This window comes from Callorhinus ursinus, unplaced genomic scaffold (assembly GCF_003265705.2).
Source record: "Callorhinus ursinus isolate GAN/ISIS: 27379988/994484 unplaced genomic scaffold, GSC_fseal_2.0 scaffold14, whole genome shotgun sequence".
Classification (NCBI taxonomy): Eukaryota; Metazoa; Chordata; class Mammalia; order Carnivora; family Otariidae; genus Callorhinus; species Callorhinus ursinus.
In genome coordinates, this window is record NW_027397076.1 from 13,892,919 (window position 1) to 13,909,193 (window position 16,275).

A 16,275-nucleotide genomic window follows, 5' to 3' on the forward strand; every position below is an offset into this window, starting at 1 on the left:
GAACACTTCCTGTGTTTAGCTGAGTTAGTTGGTTTTTAGCCTGGCTTGCTGAGAAGCATTAACTACCTTTTTGTTCACCCATCTGTTAAGATTTTTTATAATTCTTTCTCATGTCTAAATGGAGAATATGGAAGAAAACTGGGGTTTTACTTCTATTTCATTCTCATAAAATTATGTGCTCATCATTCTTACAATCTCTTTATGATACTTTTTTGGTATAATCAAATTCTTTAAAGCTTTAGGAATATTATTTACAATTGGGGGAAGGGATGTTTGTTTATATTGACTCTAACCTGTGATATTTGGGATGGTTGGCTTAATTTTAAAATAAGATAAATGTTAAAAAAATTAAAAAATAAGATAAATGTTGTAAACATCCTGAGTTATATGTATCCTGAAGGAGAGCTTCCTTGGTTTTTCTGCATCTGTGAATGAGTAGGCCCATAATAGAGATTTTAGAATTATTCTAGTCACTATATGAAAAAGGAGAGATATTTATCGGTGTATATTTTGTATCCTTTAAAACACATACAGCGTCATTAATACCTGTGCTTTGCCTTTTGGCTGGTCCAATAGCTAAGAAAGTGTGCACACGGACTACCGCCATCTGTGTGTAACACATGACGAGTATGTTTGTAATAGTAAAATGGTACCAGTGCTTTACTTTCTTACCTTATTTTTCCCTGGAGCCAAACAGCTGTGTAAATAAAAGATTTGCTGCTTTGCTCTACAGCTTTTGGGTCTAAATGTTGATACAGTTTTAAAATCCAAAGGTGCTGGGTGCATTTCTAAACATCATGCACTTACTTCAAGAGTGACATAGGAGCAGGCTGTAATATAATGGCTTGTTATTTTTTTAGTTCTGTTTCTTTCAAAATAGAGCCACTAAATATTACTACTACTACTACTACTACTACTACTAATAAAGGATTTTGGATATTGCTATACCAGTGACTTAAAACACTTGCTCTTATTAATAATTAAAAATTTATTCAATAATCCTATTGAAGTTGATTCCTGCTAACTTTTCAAAATATTCTACATTTAAATGGATACTGATTTTTTTTTTAAAGAAATTTCCTGTTACTGAGGCGTATTAAAGAGTAGGTATATGTAGCAGCTCTGACTATTCCCAGGCCCTATTTTGAGCATTGGGAATAGGGCAGTGTGTTAAAATGCCTCCTCTCCTGGAGCTTGCCTTTTAGTATGAAGACTGACAAAATTATACTGAAGAAAAATCACATGGGGAAAAGGGACTAGAGAATATAAGGATTCTCCTGAAGCAAGGATCCCAGAGGTTATAATCTCAGAATCATATAGGCTTTAGAGATCTGTTCAACTCCCTCATCTACAAGTAAGGAAACTGAGGCAACCAGATCTCTGAGTTAATGTTATCTGCTTCCTCCAATACACGGTTTAACTAAGAGGAGCAAGCTAAAGTTCACAGTTATTTACTTAATTAAATGAGTATGCATTGAGAACGTTAGGTACATAATGCTATGCTATGTTTGTTGGGAATCAACCACAGCTCATACATAGTTACTTGAATTTCTACAACACTAAGAGAGAGCAGGGATTTATGGCTCTTGGAAGAGGACTCGTATAAAGCACATTTAAAGAAAAGAGTAAAACTGGTACCAAAGATTAAAAAACAATTTTACTAAAAAGCAAAAATTGATTGGTTAAATGGCTTTTGACAAGGCAATAAGATTGAGAAAGTAAAAGATTAATTTGATGAGACTGGGTTTTTGTTTTGGGGTTTTTTTAGTTGTGGAAAATACACATAAATTTACCATCTTTACCGTTTTTAAGTGTATAGTTCAAGTTGCTGTGCAACCAATCTCCGGAACTCTTTCCATCTTGCAAAACTGACTTTTTTTTTTAATTCCCTCAAAAATCCCAGAGGTAGGATGTTTTAAGAATGGTTACAGAAATCAACATGACAGTTTGTCATGCTTCATTCCCTGGGATAGGGTGGGAGGTTTGGAAGAGGCTCTGGGCATTCATACTTTTATCTTAAGACTTAATAGGTCAGTAGTTTAATTTAATAGACTATTATAGCAAAGTTTATCATTAGGCTTTGAATGGTTTTACAATTTTTTCTACTTAAACAAAAATCACATGCTATTGAATAGCTAACTGCAATTGTATAGCTTTGGGAATTTGTATTAAATTATTTTGGAAATATTTTATCATCTTCTTTATCAGGACATTACACCCAGGAATTGAATGAGAAAGCATATGTTATCATGTGACCTTGGTTTGGGAAAATGGTTGGTGAAAGGAAATAGAACTGCCTATTCTCTCTCTCTCTCTCCCTCCCCCTCCCCCCTTCATATAATATCTTCCTAACTGTTGTGACTAATTTCCTTTGTTGAAAAAAAAAATCACTAAATGAAGTATCAAAGCCTCTGTGTATTCAAGTACTTAATGTCTAACATATATTTTGAAAAATTTGTGGGGTTTTTTTTTTTCAGTAAATTTTTATTAAGCATTAGATCCTGTTGGAGGAACAAACATGAAGTGTAAGAAGTATAAGATAAGGTATTTTTACTTCAGGTCTCCTTGGGGAAATGTGACTGGGTGATGTGATAGTATAGGTAGAAAAACTTAAAAGAACAAAACAAACAAACAAACAAAAAACCGATGTTTGGGCCCCTTATATCTTCATCTTTTGTGTGAGGTTTTTACTAGGTGCCTTTAGGCTAGGACCAGATCTGTACAAATCTAGCATAGTATAATAGGTGTTTATTTAAAAAAAATAGGTGTTTATTAAGTGCTTTTTATATAATGTTGAGGAAGGATTGCTACAATAGAAATTGTGGTCATCTTTTAAAGGCTCTAGAATAGTGGTTATTAATAAAGGGAACACAGTATATTCACCTGTGGAACTTAAAAGAAATACACTTGTCTAGTCTGTATGCCCAGAAACTGATTGATTAGACATGATATAGAACCTATACACATGACTTAAAAAATAAAGCTCTGTGAAGGTTTATAATGAAAATTCCCAATGACAGTATCCATACGGAGAAGTACCAACTTTATAATTAATCAAATAATACAGAAGAACTAGTTTTGTTTTTAAGTTTAGAAAATTTCTGGTTTCTGTATTCCTTTTTAAGATTGCTTTGCTGTTCTAGTGAGGTAGATTCTTGAGAAAAGGCACTTATACAACTCTATGGTATATCCCTGGGGTGGAAGAATACTACTACTTACTGATACGTAAGCTTAAGGGTTTCATTTCTATATAACAGGCAAATTCACTCACTTAGCACTCAGCAGATGAACTGAAGTGCTTTCTTCTCCTATACCAATGATTTCATTTAGTGTCTACTGAAGATAAAGTAATTCAGTTCCAGAGCTAGAAGGAAAACTGTATTGGACTTGCTAAGAAATCTACACTCTACCCAGAGCTTTGTATATTGGAATTGAATGGCAGTTTAAGGAATTTTCAATAGTAATGTTGACTCTTTAATGTAACATAATCTACCTAGTAAAATGCAAGTTCGCCGTATTATCAAAAAAAGTAAAAATGTTATCAAATTTACTTATTTATCATCTTTTGCTTTGGAGTTTTTTGTTTTGTTTTGTCATCAAATTATTATTTTTTCCTTTCTAGAGACTAAGAAGCCACCAGTGGCCCCCAAGCCAAAGTTTGTGGTAGCAAATAATAAGCCAGCTCCACCTCCTATTGCACCTAAACCCGATATTGTGATCTCTAGTGTTCCACAGTCAACAAAGAAAACCAAACCAGCAATAGCCCCGAAACCAAAAGTTCTGAAGGGCTCACCTGTTAGAGACATCGGGCAGTCACCATCGAGGAAAATCATTGTGAACCTGGAAGAGCACAAACAGGAATTACCTGAAAATGCTGACAACTCTAATTGTAAAAATGTAGGGCATCAGAGCAATGATTATATTTTACCAGTGTGTTCATGCAGTTCTCAGTGTATCCATAAACTTGGGAATAGAGAGAATTTGTGTGTAAAGCAACTTATCTTAGAGCCCCTGGAAATGCATGAAAATTTAGAAAATAGTAAAATTGATGAGTTCTCTTCAGCTATAAAAACAAGGAGTAAAGGTGATTGTAATGTTGAAAATGTCAAGAGCCAGAGTGGAGTAGTTTTAAAGGCAAACATCCTAGAAGAGAAGCTTAAAGATGTTTTAACACAACGAACATTACCTTTTATTTCCCTACAGAAGCACAGATCCACAGACAACTCAGAAATTAATGATGGCTGTAATTCCAACAGACAATTCAGAATTGAGTTTGCAGATTTGTCACCTTCGCCGTCCAGCTTTGAAAAAGTTCCTGATCATCACCACTGCCACCTACAGCTTCCTAGTGATGAAACTTACCAGCATAGCAGTGAAAAAAGCGATACTTGCTTTCATTCATCTGAACAAGAAGCTCTGGAAAATGGTAAAAGGAGTACTTTTCTGTCTTCAGATGGCATTAATAAGAAATCAGAAGTCAAAGACCTTGGTCCCTTAGAAATTCACTTAGTACCATATTCCCCAAAATTTCCAACCCCCAAGCCCAGAAAGACACGGGCTGCTCGTCTGTTACGTCAAAAGTATATCGATGTTCCTAGTGAAAGTACTGAAAAACCAGAGAATTTAGACAGTAACTCTTCTTGTCTTTTAGAAGCTGGTTTGAAAAACAATAAATTCAGTGTTCTTCATCAGAATGTTTTGTGTAACCAGGAACAGGTGGACAAAGTGAAGCCAGGAAATAAAAGTGAATTGAAGGTGGACTCCAATGGTGACCGACAAAATTTAGTCAATCCACAGAAAGCTATGTGTCATGAAACATCTTCCTTTGAAAAAATGGAAACAGATTCTAATTTAAGTTCTGACAGCAAGACAGTAGATGGTTCTAGTATGGCACTTGCTGTGGACAAAGGGACCAGCTTTATAAGATGTAGTACTTTATCTATGAGCCTGCCTAAGCAGCTCAAATTAACCTGCAATGAACATTTGCCTACCACCTGTAACCTGGGAGTGTCTGCCCCTCAAATGCAAAAGGAATCTACAATAAAAGGTGAAAGTTCCTCAAGGATTGTCCCGAAAAAACCTCAAAGACACAGCTTGCCTGCTGCAGGAGTGCTTAAAAAGGCTGCCTCAGAGGAGCTTGTGGAAAAAAGTTCTTATCCCTCAAATGAGGACAATAATTCAGAGAAGGGTCTAGAAAGAAATCACCTTCGGCATTTGTGCGCCCAAAACCTCAGTATATCGTCCTCCTTTGATATGCCTAAACGGGCTTCAGAAAAGCCAGTGTGGAAGTTACCTCATCCTATTTTACCCTTTTCAGGGAACCCGGAATCCTTAAAGTCTGTCACTATATCATCAAATAGTGAGCTTTCAACTGCCATAACTAAGCCTAGAGCAAAATCGTTATCTGCCATGGATGCGGAAAGGTGCACTAAGCCTTGCAAAGACACTCAAAAGAAAAACTCTTTAAAGAAGTTGCTCAACATGAAACTGTCCATCTGTTTCATGAAGAGTGACTTCCAGAAATTTTGGTCCAAGAATAGCCAGCTTGGAGACACAACCGCAGGCAGCCTCTCAGGTGGGGAGAGGAAAGGAATTGAAAGTGATTGGCATGGCATGTTGGTAGAAGAAAAGACAAGTAAACCCATCAAGGCATATTCTGCAGATAACTACAGCCTAGAATCCCAAAAGAAGAGGAAGAAGTCTCGGGGTCAGACCAGTGCAGCTAATGGACCAAGAGCTGAGTCTTTGGATGATCAAATGCTCTCCAGGGACACCTCATCTCAGGTGTCTTGCAAATCTATTACAAGTGGCTGTGCACCAGAGTATGAAAATGTACGCCATTATGAGGAAATACCAGAGTATGAGAACTTGCCATTTATAATGGCCATAGGGAAAACTCCCGAGTTAGAATGGCAGAGTTCCAGAAGCGTGGAGGACACCGATGCAAATGTGTATGAGGTAGAAGAGCCATATGAAGCTCCAGATGGCCAGGTGCAACTTGGACCCAGACATCAGCATTCCAGGTAACACTTAGGTGCCAGACGGACACTGTGCTTTTGCATGGATCACTGAAATTAACCTTCAAGAACCCTGTGAGATGGGAAATCACTTGGTGGGGAGCGTGGTTTAGTTAAGCATATATTAAATTATTCCAAACTGCAGTGTTCTTTTATCATATAGTCAGTATGGGTATTTTCAATGCAGCCTACTTGGGTCTGTAGTTGACTTATTTTAGTAGCTGATTCAAAGAATTTGAACCAGTGGTAGTGTAGGTAATATAAAGGAGACCTAGCACAGCAAGGTTGCAGGCCCTCCAAGGAACCAACTTATAAGTCATAGCAGGAATCTAGGGGAGAAAATTGGTCAGGTTTATTTGTTAGGTGTCAGAAATGTGTGAAGTTAAGGAGCGCCTGGGTGGCTCAGTTGGTTGAGTGTCCAACTCTTGATATGAGCTCAGGTCTTGATCTCAGGGTCATGAGTTTGAACCCCACACTGGGCACTATGCTGGGTGTGGAACCTACTTAAAAAAAAGAAAAGAAAGAGGAATCTGTGGAGTTTGAAATCCATGCATTTGCCTATGATGCCCTTGTCAGTTAAAACCTCTAAATTTACAAAATTTCATACTCTGAGGATTATTTTGCTTGTTGGAGACTTAATTGCTGGCTTCATATGGACATAGGAAAAAATACGGGAAATGGAAAGCTACTATCTTTTCTTTCTCACTTTTTTGTATGTATCTACTACCTCTGGTATCCCTCCTCCATCCATCTTACTGAAACCTTGACCATCCTTGATGGTCCAGCTCAGCAACCATTGACTTCATGAAGCTTTTACAGACCTAGTAGGAAGTGTTGATTTCCTATCCTGATCTCCCCATTTTGCTGTGGGAGCCTTACAGTCTTTATCTCCGTCTTATGGTATAGTTGTTTATTGGTATGTCTGATACTCTGCATTCACTTTTAAGCCCCATGACGAGTTTGAGTCATATCTTTTATCCCTTATGAGGCCAAACAGGGGGTTTGGAGGGATGAGTAGATGTTGGTTGGGTGAGAGAATGAATGAAAAAGAGCTAAACAACCACTGCAGGAGCTTTGTTCTCGCTCTGTAGTCACAAAGAGGGCCTTCACAATGCATTTAAAGTGTTTTGTGTATAACATAAAGCACACAGGCCCTTTTTGAAGTCTTCATGTTCTTAGGTCACTAACCTCAAGCCTTTGAGTACTCAGGTCTTACGGTGGGGCTTTTGTAGAAATAGTAACATCTATGGTGACATAGTAGGGGCTCAGAGGATTATCAGGTGAATTGAATAAATAAGAATGTCAAGCAAAATCTTTGCGTACCAAGTAAAATTGTTCTAATTTCTTTTAGCTTTCAGATGCTCTCCTAGCATGTTTCTTTACTCATATCTGTGCCCTTCCTCCTTTGAGCTATAAAAGACTTAGCTTCCTTGCCTGACTTTTCTCTGGCTGACTTCATTCTGCTTACAACTGTCTACTCTGAACATTAGTATCTAGGCAGAAGCCTTTTCCTTGGCATAAATATTTTGACAGAGACTTGAAATTAAGTATCCAACTTAAAAAAAATTTATGTATTCTCATGCTCATTCTTCTCTCCATGTAACAGTTTTGTTGGTATTGCCCCCCTTTTAATATGATTTTGTATGTTATGTGTGTGTGTATGCGTCTGTGTGTATCTGGGTGAAAGAGGAATTAATTTGGCTTCTTTATGATAATACGGCTATCCTTAGCTAAGATGAAGTGTTTTTCTTGAAATTGGAGGTTTGGCGGTCCCATTGGCCCTCAGGCTTAAATCCCAAGAATTTGTCATTATTGCTAACACCAGCTGTAAATGTCTGGAACTTGTTCTTTTTCTGATATGTTTCTTATGCATTGAGGGCACTGCTGCTCTGGGGGTAATGGGAAACCAGGTTGGAAGGGGTTAATGTACACAGCCAGCCAGTGCAGCTGGATGGCATTCTTAAGGAGGGTTCTTTCTCAAGGCCACAGGAAACCGAGGGCGGCTTTGGACAGGTTACAGGCTGTCAAGTAGGGCAGCCTGGTAGAGTGAGTGAGCTCTGCTTTTGAATTAGCTTTCCACGGAGATTTTTGTTTAGGCCTGGAGCAGGGAGCCAGGCTTGAGAGTCTTGAAATGTGCCAGCTGAATCAAAAGCCTTCGGTCATAGGGTCAGACTAACAGCGTTTCCTGGGAGGTTGGTTGTACCTTTTGTAAAACACTGAATAGACAGAGAGAGCAAAATCCAAGCCTTCATGAGGAGGACACCTGGACACCCTAAAACAAGGTAAATGAGAAGTGGGACCTATATTTCAGGTGAGCCGAGTAGACCCAAATGGAAATCCTGTTTGGCAGTCTGGCTGTTGAAAATATATAGACCTCTGCCTTGGAGTAATTTAAAATCCAACACAATAGAGGTCTAAAATGATTAAAAAAAAAAGAAACCATAAATGAACCCTATTTAAGATTCATCTGCTGGAGTGAATAAAAAAGTGTCTTAACAGTTTCTCAATCCTCAGGGAAGAGATTCTGGATGTTCACAGGGGACTGGTTCACAGAGACTAGTTTTGCAGAGTTCACATATATAACCAACAGATTCTGGATTAGTAAACAGACCTTGCCAAGCCTGGGATGGCTCATACTGTCACCTTCTCTAGAGTACAGATGTTTCGTGAATCCAACAGCTTAATATTTACTAATTCATAACATGTTTGTAATTTATCAGGAAATAATTGTATGCAGTCCCCAGGTTACAAATCGGATTGTGTTCTAAAAGTTCATGATAATTTGGAACTTAGAGTATATTGCCCAAAGAAAGAGTTTTGGAAATGTTGGTAGAGGATTCAGGTTAGCACCCACGTTATATTAGCCACTTCTGTACTCAAACTTTCCCTTCCCCTTTCCTAGGTGAATTGTTCCTCCCAGGGCTAATTTGTGCTGGGGCAGGAGCTTTGACGAGCCCGGGTGGGGTTGAGCACCACCGTGTCTGAGGAGCAAATCCCCTGGGTCTGAGAAGTGTTTGTGGAAAGGGTGAGGTGACTAAAGAAGAATGAGGAAATTGGGGGCTGGGTTTGCTTTGAGAAAGACTGCAAGGCATTGGGAGTGATAAGGAGAAGGGAAGGGCTGGGTGGTTGGGATTTAGTGTGCAGTGGATTTTCTTTCCCTTCTTTCTCCTCGCTGTTCCTATCCCTCCTCTCTTTCCGTCCCCATTCTCCTCTGGGCGATTCTGCTAATTGAGTTTCTGACCTCAGGCAAGAGTGAGTAGGAGAGGGACGCCTGGGTGACTCAGTCGTTGGGCATCTGCCTTCGGCTGAGGTCATGATCCCAGGGTCCTGGGATCGAGCCCCGCAGCTCCCTGCTTAGTGGGGAGCCTGCTTCTCCCTCTCCCGCTCCCCCTGCTTGTGTTCCCTCTCTGGCTGTGTCTCTGTGTCAAATAAATAAATTTTTTTTTTTTTTTTTTAAAGAGTGAGTAGGAGAAACCAGAGGCAGGGAGTTGAATTTGGGTTAGGAGTGGCTCTGGGAAGCCCTCCAGCAGGAAAAGGTGAATAGCCAAATCTGAAGGTAAACGAGGGTGAAGGGAATTCCTCTGGCCATAGAAACAGTTGCTTTACATGTCCCCGGATAGGATGCCATTTGCTTACTGCTCTGTTCTCAAAAGCAGTTTTGTTGCAAGCAAGATTGTGAGAAACTCAAGTGTTCTGGTGCCTTTTGGGTATAGTTATAAGCTCTCTTTGCTGTAATGTTTCAAACATATTTATCCTAAAATACCTAGCTGACAACTCTTTCACTGGCACGCAGGTTAACGAGTGCTCATTTATTGGCATTATTTTAGACGTTTGATTTTTGTAGGGAAGTTAGTAAATTTGGGCCTTTAATATTAAAGAGTTATAGACAAATAGCAAAATAATAGTGTGCAAATATGTGCAAATAGTGTGCGATTTCCTCTTGAAATTGTAGCAGATTTCTTAATTCTCTAACCAAGAACTTTCCTTGGAACCTTTCTAGGTTTTTCCTCTGTTTTTGTTGTTACTATAAGCACTTCAAAGAAAATGAATGATTATTGGGTTTTCCTGGGTAGCTTGGCAAGCCTTCAGATTATTTATTCCACAGTCTTGACCATGTGTAAAGCCCTGTGCCTTCAAAGGTAAAAGGGAGTTGCCTACTCCCAGGAGTTTCTGTCCAGAGAGACGGCAATTATAGGGCAACATGGTTTTGTTGATCCAAGCTTTGTCTGAGTTATACCCCAAGTAAGATATTAAAGATGACCTCACAGATTTGTAACACTTGACCCAAGGCTTATAAAACGGACATGATTGAGTTTGGCATTTAGGAGGTCATTTTCTAACCTTGATAAGAGGAGTGTCATTGGTGCTCTGGGGGAAGAAGCTGGATTGCAGACTGAGCATTTCAAAGAGAGGAAATGGAATCAGCCAGTGTGGACGGCTGCTGCCTGAACCTTTGCCCAGAAGTCCCCGTCACTTGACATGTTTGGATTTATCTTCAGGTTTTCCTCAAGTACCAGGATTCAAAATAAAGTGAAGTTCAAAATAATTTCTTCTTAATTAATCAGTAGATCCTTATTTCTGATGAAGGAAAGTATTAAGTTTTTGTTTGTTTTCTCCCCATTTTAAACACAAAACTGGGCTCAACAAGCTCCCAAATAACAAATCCTCTAAAATCCTGCAATGGCTTTTGTGTTAACAAATCATCAGACCCTGTCTAGAAGATTCTCTCTTGGGTTGCTTGTACCATCTGGTGCTCTTGTTGGATCTTAATGTAATGATTAAAGTATAAAGTAATAGCCCTAATAAACATCTCCATCTTGTCATAGCACTGATAAGATATTATGTACGGTTAGAGGGTGAAGGTTAGGACTCTTGTATCTCAAAAGAAGCCCTTTCCTCTGAGTTATTTTCAGCATCAGCTCAGGAAATATAAAAAATTTGCATGACTCTTTATCTTTCTTGTGTTGGAATCATAACACACAATTTTGGCAAATCTGTTTGTTTACATACTTATCCTACATTTGGAACTGCAGCTAGACACATTGGATTTTACTTCTTGGCAATAAGGCTTTTCCTTTTTTCCTTTCAAACTAATTATTAAGAATTAGTGAAACTGCAGCTCTATCACTTCGGTCTCATTTCCTGCCAAAACAGATAAGTGATATTTTATCAAATATATATATTTTATGTGGTAGAATGTCACTTTATACTTTTAGAAGTATATTTTTAGTCAAGAGGTAGAAGAACAAATATCCTACTTTGTGATTGTGGGTACATGCACACACATACACACACATCCTGTCTTCATAAAAATACATTGTTTTGAGATAGCTGATATCTGCACATTTGTAGGGGGGGGAGGTGGCATTATTTTTAGGGATAATTGGTTGGTTTTCCATTGCTGTAATTTTATTAACTTTTTGAATCGTAAAAGTCTAAAAATTTTATAATTTAGCCCAGCATATCATGATTTTGCTTTTTTAAAATTACAATCAATTATATCAATGGGACAGAAATTGCTTTGCAAAATGAGCTTCTGACCTATTTCCTGGAAAAATGTTCTCAGTGTGAACCTTTTGGGAAAGGGCACGTGGGGAAGGGACAAGGAGGCCTCTCATTCTTTTCCTAAGCATTTTTAATTCCTGTAAGGACCTGATAGGTAAAAGATAATCCGATAATCCATCAATCTGTAAATAGATTAAGCCTATTAATAGGATGTTTGGAACTCAGTGCATTTTTGCAGTAGAAATAATTGTGAGTACGTCTTGGGTTCCTAGCCAGCACACAAGAACTTATTTAGCTTCTAATATATGAAAAAAAATGCATTGGGAATTAATAGCAAATGAGACTATGACAATACTAAAACAGAGCAATGAAATAAAGTTTTTAAAACTTTTAAATGCTGGTATATTCAAAAAGGTAGAGGGTAGTACGCTGGGGAAAATATTAAGGGGAAAGGAACGGGATGAAGAGGAGGAGAAGGTAAACTTTGGCTCACTATCCCTCCAGGTGGTTCAGGGGAATTCCAGATCCGGGCTCATGTCTTATGTAGGGGGATGAGTATGTTCATCTTTCAGGCATTTCTAAGTAATGCCTGTGCTTTGTATATTACTTTTGTAAGCTTTCTGTGTTCTTCCAGACGTTTCTTTTAAATGCATCATCTTTTCCTGGAATTGCATAGATTAATTTTGGTGTTTAGGGAAAGCCCTTTATTAAAAAAAGTAGACATATTTGTATGAGCCTATTAATTTTAATATTTTTTGTAACTATATTGGGAGCAAAGTGTAGCAAAATGTGCTACAACTCAAAGAGTGGTTCCATTTGTAACACAGTTATGGAAAGCTCTAAAGAAGTGTTTACTGACCTCTTTATTAAATACTGAGTTTATTTATTTTATTTTTTTAATTTTTTTTTATTTTTTTTAAAGATTTTATTTATTTTTTGAGAGAGAGAGAATGAGAGAGAGAGCACGAGAGGGAAGAGGGTCAGAGGGAGAAGCAGACTCCCTGCCTAGCAGGGAGCCCAATGTGGGACTCGATCCCAGGACTCCAGGATCATGACCTGAGCCGAAGGCAGTCGCTCAACCAACTGAGCCACCCAGGCGCTCCTAAATACTGAGTTTAAAAGTTAAGTTCAAGGGGCGCCTGGGTGGCTCAGTCGTTAAGCGTCTGCCTTCGGCTTAGGTCATGGTCCTGGGGTCCTGGGATCGAGCCCCTCATCGGGCTCCCTGCTCAGCAGGAAGCCTGCTTCTCCCTCTCCCACTCCCCCGGCTTGTGTACCTGTTGTCGCTATGTCTCTCTCTGTCAAATAAATAAATAAAATCTTAAAAAAAAAAAAAAAGTTCTAAGAACTGAACTGCCTCGTTTCTTCTGGGCGGTATAGAAAAACTATTTTGGATTAGTCCGGGTCTTGTAATTGTGTTAGTGGATCTCTGAAGGGGAAAAAAAAAAAGTATTAGTATTGACATCAGGCAGAGATAATCTATATTTGGAGTTAATAAAACTTGAGTTGACCAAATAGACTATATCATTGGAGTAAAGTGTGATGGTAGTATTTCCAGGAAGAACAGCTGTCTTCTGCAGTTTTCTTTCGGATTTCTCAGCCCTCGTTTGCATGTGTCATAGATCCATTTTGGTTCCTATATAAGTGTGAACTGGAGTAATGTTGTATTTGGTGTTATCATCACCTGTTATACAAGAAGAAATCAAATCATGATGATAGTGACTTCAGGAAAAATGGACAACTAAAATGCAACTGGATTAGTGGTTCTAAGCCCTAATATCCAAGGGTCTGTTTACCAGACTCTCCCATTTATCAAAGTGTTTTGGTTTTTGCTTCAGGAAAGGTGAAATAATAAACACTGAACAAAGAAAGTCAGTTTCCCCTGAATGTTTGGATAAAAATAAAAAGGAAAACAAACACAATTAACCTTTTTCTGTTTGAAATGGTGCAACTGCTTATTCTTTAGCTCCTGTGGATTCCATTGAAAACTCTGTTTTACTTAGGTCATATATTTTTTTGAAGTCAGTTTCTTGGTAACATATTTATGACAGTTGATATATTTTGGTGTATGTTAGTAACATTAGGAATTAAAGAATAGATTTGGCTTTTAAAAAATTCAGAATAGGGGCGCCTGGGTGGCTCAGTCATTAAGCGTTTGCCTTCGGCTCAGGTCATGATCCCAGGGTCCTGGGACCAAGCCCCGCATCGGGCTCCCTGCTTGGCGGGAAGCCTGCTTCTCCCTCTCCCACTCCCCCTGCTTGTGTTCCCTCTCTCACTGTGTCTCTCTCTGTCAAATAAATAAATAAAATCTTTAAAAAAAAATTAGAATAGCTTGTTCTTTGTTTTCTTCATCTGAAAGCAGTTCTGATTTGAATTGTTTGGCAATTGTAATTTCAAGTCCAGGAAAGTTGGTAAAATGTACAAGAAGGAATAATTGGTGACTTTTTTCCTTTCTGTTGGTCTTTAGATGTATCCACAGTCACAGGTCAGCAGAAATTTCCATTTAAATGAGTAGCTGTTTCACTTAGATTTTCTTTGCATGATTTCACTGTTAGAAGCATGAGGGGAAAGCACAGTCCCTCACTACTGCTGTGTTAGGTTGTGGGAAGGACTTGGGACAGGGGAGGGAGGGATAAATAATGAGATTGTTCACTGAGTCCAGATATGATTTATTTGGTATCAAGTTTGGGTGACGAAACTTAAACGGGGCCTTTTGGGTAGTTTGAGAAATTTGGAAAGTTAGGTATGCCTTTTGGTTGTTTTAGGTCAGATGTAGTCATAAAACCATTAAATTTTAGAACTAATGGAGTCATTTTAAATCATCCAGTGCAGCCTCCTCGTTCACTGATGAAGCCAAGCCCGGCAAGACTTGTTGACTTTCCCCACACCACAGAGATGGTAAATGGCAAAATCAAGGCTCCAACCTGCTGCTTCAAAATACCACATTGCCCCTTCTAATGCTGTTGTGGAACCTTTGCAGAGAAAGTCAGCAAGATTTCGAAAACTCAAGTGATCTTAGTTGTTGCAAAAAGGTTCAGGTTTGCTTGTGACGTTGCCTTTTTTTCTTCTGTTATAACAGATGGACAGGAAAGGAAGGACAGCAGCATACAGCTTATGAACACAGGGTTATATGTGCATATGAACACAGGGTTATATGTGCATATGAACACAGGATTACATGGCTCCTATATTTAAGGTGATTTCAGGGAGATGAGGGTTCAGACTAACCAGAAACTTTTTAGCCAGCAAATATCTGGTGCTACTAACATATGTTAACAAAACTTTCTTCCCTTCATTATCTGACTCCCCGTCAATCCAGTTTCTCCCCCGCCTTCACCAAAAGTTCATCAGCCAGATAATACCAAAGATAAGAAATGCTGTTAACATCACATAGCTCAGACTCTGTGCTAAATAGTAATAGCTACTGTTTACTCAGTATTTCTGCTATGCCAGGCATCATGCTAGGAGCTCTTGCATGTGTTTATTTTAGTCCCTGCTATCCTGTAAGACAGATACTATCTTTTACAGATGAGGAAACTAAGACTTAGTGAGGTTAAGGAACTTGCCTACGGGCATAGAATTAATATGTAGGTAAACTGAGTATGGAACCAAGTTTTCTGATCCTGAGACATACTGATTTTAAATCAGAACATGTTCATATTGTTCTGTGCTGCAAGGCATTGGTTTTGCACTTTTGTTTCTTTTTATGTTTGATATTGGTAGAGGTCTGTGAATCTTCTGCCCAGGGGACAAAATATTTCTGGCCCCAATTTGTTCAGTGTCTAGAAGGAAAACCCAAGGACATCTGCAGTGATATGTATAGACATCAATGAGCATTTTCAGAGGCCCCATTTTTCATGCAAGAAAAACTCATTGGTTAGAAAGTTTTTATGGTTAGGAAATTGATGTTTTATTTGCATTTAGTCAAGTTAGTGGTGGCTGCTATTCAAAGCAAGTTAAAATGGTTCCTGTCATTTAGCCCCATTTCATGGGGACATCAGTGACACAGAAAGGACCATGCATGTCTCATATTTTCCCACTGATTTACATGAAAGTTACTTTTTAGCTGTTATCACTGTTTTTGATTTCATTTCATTCCCTGTCAAATACTTTCTGACCTCTAAAGCACGGTAGTTTAATAGTTAATTACTATTTATGGATCCCCAAAGTAAATAATTTTGTAAGGCTGAAATACCTTTTATGATAACATCCTAGCCTTATTATCTTAACGAAAAAATAGATTTAAATGAACGGTAGGGTTTTTTTCCCCAAAGAAGCAGGTGATACACTAGTTGAATATTAGAGGAAATAGGATTTCTGCAATCTTGTGAATTATGAGGGGGCAAGATCAGGGAACTGGGCAAGGAAGCACATTCATTTGGGCTGTAGGTTGAGAGAAATTCTTAGATGAGCACTGCTTGCACCATTTCTGGGGCGGTTGACATAGGTCAGGATCACTGACCATGTCTACCAAGAGGCTTGCAGATTCTACCTCCAAGGTGACACTGATCATGATGCCTCTTTGTGACTTTTTAATTTGGCATCTGTAGTCATCCTTCCTCGGCTCAACTGAATTTGGCTAGTTTTATTTTAAGCAAATAAAGGCTGAAAATCGTATTCTAGAAAACATATTTAAATTCCTTCTGTGCACACCCTGCTGGGGTTTTAACACCCTGCTTCATAAAATAATTACAGGGCTGATTACAAGCTTCTCTAAAGCAAGCCTGGTAAGACTTCTACTTGGGTATTAAAGGTA

General features: G+C 38.6%; 1 protein-coding gene across 3 annotated transcripts in view; it reads left to right on the plus strand.

Moving 5' to 3' along the window:
- Positions 1–16,275, plus strand: part of FGD6 (FYVE, RhoGEF and PH domain containing 6) — a 108,028-nt gene that overhangs the window by 2,032 nt on the left and 89,721 nt on the right. For all 3 annotated transcript variants that reach the window (XM_073900497.1, XM_025881257.2, XM_073900498.1), the window contains exon 2: positions 3,623–6,023. In XM_073900497.1, the coding sequence (XP_073756598.1) occupies positions 3,623–6,023 (2,401 nt within the window). The remainder of the gene's footprint in view (positions 1–3,622; positions 6,024–16,275) is intronic.